The 8,982-nt window shown below is 45.4% G+C and overlaps 1 protein-coding gene across 1 annotated transcript; it reads right to left on the bottom strand.

The window, feature by feature from the left end:
• Positions 1-3,310: 3,310 nt before the first annotated feature.
• On the bottom strand, positions 3,311-4,389 carry LOC125921812 (60S ribosomal protein L7a-like). Its single transcript, XM_049629499.1, is given in 1 exon segment — positions 3,311-4,389. A coding segment is annotated over 1 exon segment (564 nt). The 5' UTR covers positions 3,929-4,389; the 3' UTR covers positions 3,311-3,364.
• Positions 4,390-8,982: the final 4,593 nt, after the last annotated feature.

Below are 8,982 nucleotides of genomic sequence, written 5' to 3'. Positions count from 1 at the left end.
TCTTGGTTTGCTTCTCCCTCTTTTTTTTCCCCTTTGCTCATTTGTTTTGTTTCTTAAATTAACATATGAGCGAAGTCATATGGTATTTGTCTTTCTCTGACTTATTTTGCTTAGCATTATACTTTGTAGCTTAATCCATGTGGTTGCAAATGGCAAGATTTCACTCTTTTTTATGGCTGAGTAATAGTCCATTAGGTATATATACCACATCTTTATCCATTCAGCAATTGATGGACACTTGGGCTGCATCCATAGTTTGGCTATTGTAAATAATGCGTCTATAAACATTAGGAAGCATACATCCCTTTGAATTAGTATTTTTGGATTCTTTGCGTAAATACCCAGTATTTTGCTGGCTCATAGGGTAGTTCTATTTTTAACTTCTTGAGGAAACTCCGTACTATTTTCCACAGTGGCTGCACCAGTTTGCATTCCCACGAACAGTGCACAAAGGTTCCTTTTTCTCCACATCCTCGCCAGCACTTGTTGTTTCGTATGTTTTTCATTTTAGCCATTCAGACAGATATGAGTGATATCTCATTGTCATTTTGATTTGCATTTCCCTGATAAGTAATGATGAACATGTCTGTTCATGTCTTCTGCCCATTTTTAATTGGATTATTTGGGTGGTTGAGGTGTGTAAGTTCTTTATATATTTTGGATATTAACCTTTTTTCAGATGTCATTTGCAAATATCTTCTCCCATTCAGTAGGCTGTCTTTTAGTTTTGTTGCTTGTTTCCTTTGCTGGGCAGAAGCTTTTTATTTTGACATAGTCCTAACAGTTTATTTTTGCTTTTGTTTCCCTTGCATCAAAGGACCTATCTAGAAAAACGTTGCAATGGCCAGTGTCAGAGAAACTACTGCCTGTGCTCTCTTCTATGATTTTTATGGTTTCAGGTCTCACATTTAGGTCTTTAATCCATTTTGACTCTCTTGCCTTAGAGATTTTGAGGGGTGGTGAACCAATTCCTATGAGCTCTGCTGACCCAGAAACTCTTCCCCATGGTTATAGCCCAGGGTCAAGCAGGAGCAGACTTGGGATATGGGTAGGATATGCATTTTTTTCCGATCAGGAGAGAGTCCACCTTTGGAAGAGTCATCCACTCAGATAGTTTATTAATAATCTCCTTTTATGTGTCCCACATATCAAAAAAAGAAAAAGACACAGAAATTGTTTTGTGGTGAACTTTTGAGTACCATGAACTTAAAAAAAATTTTTTTTTAATGTTTATTTACTTTGTGAGAGATAGAGACAGAATGTGAGAGGGGGAGGGGCAGAGAGAAAGAGAGGGAGACACAGACTTCTAAGCAGGCTCTCAGCACAGAGCCCAGCATGAGACTCAAACTCATGAACCACGAGATCACGACCTGAGCCAAAGACTCAAACTCATAAACTGTGAGATCATGACCTGAGCCAAAGACTGAGCCACCAGGTTCCCCATCAAGTGCCATGAACTTCTTGATCATAGGTTGCATTGATTAAGTGTTTTTTTCCTTATATGTACAAATTTCCCTGCTAGCTCTTGCCAAGAGGTCAAAAGAATAATTGAGCTAATAATAGCCACCATCGGCTGTCAGGCACTACTACGCTGAGAGCTTTCTGTGCATTACCTCATTGCTCCTGTTCTCGAGGAACTTGAATCTAGTGGAGAAGGCAAAATATTTATAGTGTCTGCTGCATCCCAAGTGAGAAATGCAGGCAACCACAGTAGGAGTCAGGGAAGGGATCTTTAGTTCTGTTCTTTCCCATCAGAGCTAGAGGGTTAAAGTGTCCTGGAGGGTTGGCTCTCATCTCTTGTAGCCTGTTGATTTGTGATTCTGTATGGCATTATTATTCTTGGAATGTCCATCCTAAGAGAACAAGAGTAAGTCGTTCCTTCTCCAAATACCCAGAAAATTGTCTTTGCTCCGTAAAATATTCATTCATAATGGTAATAATGATGACATTAATGAAAAAACTCAATAAAAGTCAAATGGAAGAGAACGAAGTTTCTCTTCCAGGCCTTTTTCTTCTTGTGGGATGCATTTTCTACTCATGTGTCTTTTGTGTCAACCTGTATGTTGATAACTCCTGAATTACAATCTCCAGCTCCAACGTTCTCTCCCAAGATCTTCCCAATAGGATCCAGACTTTTGTTTTTAACTGTCTGCTGGTCAGTCAACTCCTCCCATAGTGGCTGCAACGCAATATATCCTAAACTGAATTTTTATCCTTTGTCCCAGCCAGTTTCTCTCCCTGTTTGGCTGTCACTGTTCATGGGAAGACTTTACCCCTCACAGCCAATTGGCCACCCATTCGTACTGATTCTAACGCGGAATCCAAACTTACTCTTCATCCTTTCTGCCACTGTCCTGGGTCTAGATTCATCAATTCCTGTCTGGATCATTTCAGTAGCTTCCTGTCTCTCTGTCAGGGCTCTCTGTCTCCGATGTAGATTCCACCCAGTTGCCACAGGCGTCTTTCTAAAATGTGTATCCGATCATCTCACTTCCTGCTTAAAGCACTTTCACGGCTTGCCATTGCCTTTCTTACCTTAAAACCAGGTTCAGTGAGTTTAGGGGTTCCTCAGAGGCGCCTAAGGACTGCTTGGTGGGACTCCGGGCATTTCATTATCTCCTCATCCCAAACAATTCCACTTTTAAATGTTTTATGCTTTGAGATTCTTCACAGAATTTCTCTTAAGAAAGGCAGTGGCCACCCCCTCAAAAAACAAAAACAAAAACGGTTACAAAACCAGTGGTCTTCATGGATGTGTGGAGACAGGCCAGTCTGTTGGCAAATTGCACCAACAGCTCTAGAGCGAGCTGGAAGGACCTAAGACTTCCAGTTGAAACCAATGTTGCTTTGCAGCTGAAGACAGATCACTTTTCATGCCAGCAAGGCTGTAGCCCTGGCTGCAGAGCCCAGGATTAGACCCCTTCCCAAGCAGGCTGGTCGAGGCAGAAGGGATCAGGGTACTTCCTCTGGAGTTCAACCGTGCATCCAGCCCTGCCCTAGCCAAGCACATCCCTCCTTGGGATGGTGACAGTCTGGGGGACTCTGAGCCTTTTTCTTTGAGCCTGCTCCATATGTGAGTTTGTACCCATCTCCTGCTCAACTGTAACAAAGCCAAATTTAGTGTCAAGCAGGACACCAGGGTTTCCGAGGAGATGTGAGGTGAAAGCAAGAAGCTGGACACTTGTCAACTGGGGGAGAAAGTCCAGGTGCCTCCTGTAGCCTGATCTTGCCTCCAGCCTCTCGTCATTGTTACCTCCCACACTTCAACATGTGTCTACAAGTGGGTTTCAACCAGTCTTTTTTTTTTTTTTTTGAAAGAGAACTCTTTATGACTTTGATGTACAGAACATTCAACAGCACACACTCAGCCCGGTTTGGTGGCCAGTTCTTTAGCCTTTGGTTTTTCCAATTTGGCGATGTGAGCCATCGACTTTGGACCCAGGACGTTACCTCCTCAGTGACAGTGAATGTCATCATTTCTGTCATTGTAATTGGTCCTAATGGTTTCCATCAGCTTAGCCAGAGCACCTTTGTCTTCCAAGTTATCCTGTGTGAAGGCAACATTGGTGCAGGTCTTCCTGTAGACAAGATGCCCTAGTCTGGCCTTCACCTTGATAATGCAGTGGGGGACCCTCATCTTATGACATAGGGCAGGCAGGAAGACAACCAACTCAATGGGATCCACATCATATGCAATCACTACCAGCAGAGACTTATTTTCCCTTAAGGTGGTGACAGTTTTAACCCCAGCTTGAAGGACAGGTGGCCACCGAGGGGGGGCATGCCCTTTGCTGGCAGCTTTCTTCTCATCCCAGGCCAACAATATCTGCTTCTTCTCTTGCTTTGTCTCTGGTCTGTATTTGTGGGCCAGCTTAAGCAGTTGAATAGCTGTTTGGCGGTCCAAGGCCTGGGTGACCTGGTTAATCATGAGAGGCACTTAAAAAAATTTTTTTTGTTACATTTTATTTATTTTTGATAGACAGACAGAGCACAAGTGGGGGAGGGGCAGAGAGAGAGGGAGACACAAAATCCAAAGCAGGCTCCAGGCTCCGAGCTGTCAGCACAGAGCCCACTGCGGGGCTTGAACTCACAAACTGAGACATCATGACCTGAGCCAAAGTCAGACACTCCACAGACTGAACCACCCAGGCACCCCCATGAGAGGCACTTTTAGACGTTTCTAGAGAAAAGGCCTTTGCCTCTGCAGCCAGATGTAGTGGGGCCATTTGAAGAAGCAGGTGAGGTCGCTTTTGGGCTGGATGTCCTATCTGATGCCAAAACTTGTGGGCCTTTTCTCAAACAGGAGATTGACCACCTTCTTGGCCTCCTGAGTTTTGACAACAGCAGGGGCTGGGACTACCTTCTTCCTCTTAGCCTTCTTTCCTTTCAGTGAAGAGAGTGGGTTCATCCAATCTGGTCTGCTCACAATTTCCCTAAACACAGAACAAATGTTCCCCACTCTGTATTCCCTCTGTCAGAGGCTTCTCTTATTTGCAATGGCCTCTCCTCCGCCTACCCCAACCCTCCCCATCCCCAAGGCATTGCTTGGGTTCCCCTCCTCTGCAAAGCCTCCCCACCGAGATCTCCCTGTGGTGTTTTCTAGTCCACCTTGGGTTCTCTGCCCCAACCACAGACAGGGCAGCCCTTCCATCTGGCCCTATACCTTGGTAGCTGGGCCTGGCCAAGCAATGAGCTGGTGCCTCCCCCACTTCTCCTGGCCTCGGCACATGACAGGGAGGGGATTTCCTTTGGGGCCTTAACTGGGAATTGTTCTCTTGCCCCACATCAGCCGGCTGCTGGGGGAGAGTCTTCAGTAGTTTCATTTCCCTCGTTTGGAATGTAGTTTTTAAGAACCAAAAGTCAAAAACGGAAAGAGGAGAGGCCACCGCCCACAGTGGAACCACTCAACCCCTCATGATGCCAGTCCTGGAAAAGCTTAGGGTTCAGTGCAACGACTGAGGGTGAGGGAGGGTGGCTTGGCTGAAGGTCCTTCTTGGCTTGTTTACTCCTCTGCTGTAATCGTTGGGGGAGGGGGTGAGTCTCAAATCCTCAGGTCAGCTCCTCTTGCTCCTTGTTGCCCACGAGGTGGGGACTTACACAACTCACAAAGCTCTCCTAGGATAATGAGCCCATGGCCTCACTCAGCCACTAATTCCAGTAACTGACCTCCGTGTGGACCCTGCCCCTGCCTCTTCCTTTTCTAGAAATACTGACAGTATCAACATATGATCAAAGATTTCGTGTGGTGCAAAGATGACAAGATTCCTGCAGAAGTATCCTGTCAGTGCCAAGGTGCAGCTAGCACTGTGACATTGATGGGGAGGGACACACACAATAGGCATGGTTCAGTTCAGGGCAGAGTTGGGAGGGAATGAATCATGCAAAGACAGGTGCTGGGAGAGTCATGGGAGAAAGGTGCATGACTACTGGGTGACTCCAAAGGAAGCTTTGTGGAAAAGGCAGTGTCTGAACTGCATGCTTACAAGATGGGACTGGGTGTGGGGTCAAAGACCGGAGGAGAGATCAGGAAGGTGATGCATGAGATAAAGTCATGCCAAGGAGAGACTGTAGGAGAGGTGATGGCATCTCTCTGCACGTCTGCAGGAGTCTGATCAAGGTTCTTCTGTCCAGTGCTGCACATGGGCAGTTCTTGTTCCACTTCTGCCTTTCCGGGGGTAGGGGTCCTGGCAGGCAGGGACTATGGTTTGTTCACATTGGTATGCATCCCTAGCAATACCTGGTCTAGCACCTAGTGGGTGCCCAGCAAAGGTTTTTCTCTCTTTCTTTCTTTTTATTGAAGTGTTGTTGGCGAACAATACATACAATATTGTATTAGTTTCAGGGGTACGATATAGTGATTCAATATCTACATACATTAAGAAGTGATCACTGTGAGAAGACTAGCTACCACCTGTCACCATACGAAGTTGTTACAATATTGTTAACTATATTCCCTAATGCTGTGCACTACATCTCCTTGATGTATCTTATACCTTTTAAATCCCGTCTCCTATTTTTCCCATCGCCCCACCCCTTCCCTCTCACAACCACCAGATTGTTTTCTGCATGAGTCTGTTTCCGTTTGTTTGTTTGAATGCTTATTTATTTTCAGAGGGACAGAGAGAGCAAGGGAGGGGCATAGAGAGAGGTGGGGGGAGAGAGAGAGAGAGAGAAAGAGAGAGAGAATTCCAAGCAGGCTCTGCGCTGCCATCATGGAGCCCAATGCAGGGCTCGATCCCATGAACTGTGAGATCATGACCCCAGCCCAATTGAGTCTGATGCCCAATGGGCTGAACCATCCAGGGAACCTTTGTTTCTTTGTTTTGTTTTTTAGCAACAGAATTTTTTTTAATGTTTATTATTATTATTTTTGGAAAGAGCACAAGTGGGGGAGGGGCAGAGAGAAGGGGACAGAGGATCCAATGTGGGCTCTGTGCTGACAGTGTGACAGCAGCAAGCCCATTATGGGGCTTGAACTCAAGAACTGTGAGATCACGAGCTGAGCCGAAGTCAGAAGCTCAACCTACTGAGCCACCCAGGTGCCTCTAGCAACAGAAAATTTCTTAAATGAATGAAGGTTGAAGTGTCATTTGCTCTAGAGCAGTTGGAGAGGTTGAAGATTTAAGAAAAGTCACTTATTGGTCATTGAGAAATCCTTTTTCACAATTGATGAATATAAATCTGAGTCCTTACAGGGGAACTGGGTGGTTCAGTTGGTTAAGCATCTCTTGATTTTGGCTTGGGTCGTGATCGAGTTCCACGTTGGGCTCTGTGCTGACAGGGTGGAGCCTGCTTGGGATTCTCTCTCTCCCTCTCTCTCTCTCAAAATAAATAACAAAAAATAAAATAAAATAAAATAAAATAAATCTCAGTCTTTATCATGGGCTCAACGCCTTGCGTGATCTGGTTCTGTTGGGGAATGTGATCAAAAAAGACATGATCACTGACAGACCCATGAGCTGGACCTAGGCACTCACAGGCTCCTCTTTCCCTCCCCTGTCCTTTGGAATATGGGTTCCACTTTCCTTTCCCACTCCCAGAGTCTCCTCCAAGGACAGAGCCTTGAGATGGTGATGTGATGTTGAAAACACCTGCATGGTATCTATGTGCCCAGTCGGGTCCTCCTTATAAACTTTTCAGATTGGAGGGCAGGTGCAGGGATCCATTCATCTTGCTGCTGCTGCTCAGGACAAGACTTGTATGTAAGTTCCCGTACCTATTATTAACATTGCCACCTACCAACCCTGAGCAGCCTGCCCTTTCTTAGGTCTCTCCCTGCCCTCTGAGTACAGGGGCCAGTTTCAGATTACACAAGGGAGGGCTTTCAGATTACCCTCCTGGGAGGGCTGTGAACCTACAGGTCCCCTCTCTGTCCTTCTGATTTCATACCCTAACACTTTCCTCCTCATTTGCTCCACGCAGAGCATATTGTCCTCCTGATAGCTCCTCATTTGAGCCAAGCAGGCTTCTGTCTCAGGGCTTTTGCCATTTGCTCTTTCCTAGGCCTGGAATGCCCTCTCCCTCCGCCAGATAGCCAAACACCACACTCCCTAATTTCCTTTAGGCCTCTGCTCAAATGTCACCTCCTCAAGGAGGCTTTCCTTGAACATAGCATCTAAAAGGGCACCCCTGCATCACTTTCTTTTCCCTTACTTTAATTTTTCTTCATAACATTTTTAAATTCATGTCACTGGCTAACATCTTATAAATGTACTCACTACTTGTCTGCCTCTCCAACTAGATTGGGTGCCCCTGAAGGAAAGAACTTTTATTCACTGCTGACACACATCAGGTGCTTGTATGTGTACGTGGACTAGCGAATGAATGATCTTCAAAGCAGCAGTTTTTAAGTAGAGGGGTGGGGTCAGGAGCCAGGGTGCTGGTTAATTAGTGCCTAGGCATATGAAAATAAACACAGGGAGGGACAACTGCTCTTTCAAGAAATAAGGTAATGAAAGAAAGGAAGGGTCAGTGCTGAATATCTCTCGCAAAGCATGCGTTGTCATATAAATATATCTATTTTCCCTGGCAGAGGGATCAGGTCGAGATGAACAGAGATGGGATCGAGTCCACAACTGGCATAAGACTTGGCAGAGTGGAAAACCCTCTGCGTGTGGCAGAAGTCAAGGCAACGTGGGGCACCTGGGTGGCTCAGTCGGTTAAGCAGCCAAGTTCAGCTCAGGTCATGATCTCACAGTTTGTGAGTTCAAGCCCCATATTGGGCTCTGTGCTGACAGCATGGGGCCTGCTTGGGATTCCATCTCCCTCTCTCTCGGCCCCTCTCTGTCCCTCTCCTGCTCTCTTTTTTTCATTCAAAATAAATAAATAAACTTGAAGAAGAAGAAGAAGAAGAAGAAGAAGAAGAAGAAAAAGGAGAAGAAGAAGAAGACTACAACAACGGCAAGGCAACTGACAGACAGACCTGAATGGACTGTTGATTGATCATCCCTGCTTACAAGGAGTCATAGCAGGCAAGGTGTGGGGAACTTGCCCTGTGCTATTGTAAGAAAACAATGGGCAGCCCACGCCTGGTGGAGGATAAAGCAGACCTTGACATGAGGTCCAAAAATCATGGCCACCTGCCTAGGTACATACATTGTCCCTCAACAACTCTGTGAAGCAGGTACTAATAGTCTTAAATTACAGAAGAGAAAATTGGGGTCATGTGGTTGGTCACATGTCTTGCCCAAGGCCACAAAGTAAAAAGTGTTAGTACCAACTTGTTTTTAGTAAGTTAGTGGTTTTTTTTAAAAAAATTGCTGACTATAACAGCATTACATAGACACTGGAAACGCTAAAAAGAAGAAAATCAACCATGGAGGCACAATACAGAGACAACTCTCTATTAACATTATGGTATGTTGCATTCCAAGCTTCTTCTATGCATAAGTAATATGTTTTTTTAAATATAAAGTTTAGGGGCACCTGGTGGCTCATTCAGTTAAGCAACTGACTTCAGCTCAGGTCATGATCTCCCAATTC

Source organism: Panthera uncia, chromosome C2, assembly GCF_023721935.1.
Source record: "Panthera uncia isolate 11264 chromosome C2, Puncia_PCG_1.0, whole genome shotgun sequence".
Lineage (NCBI taxonomy): Eukaryota > Metazoa > Chordata > Mammalia > Carnivora > Felidae > Panthera > Panthera uncia.
Note: the sequence above shows the minus strand (reverse complement) of the source record. Positions and strands in the feature narration are given on the sequence as shown.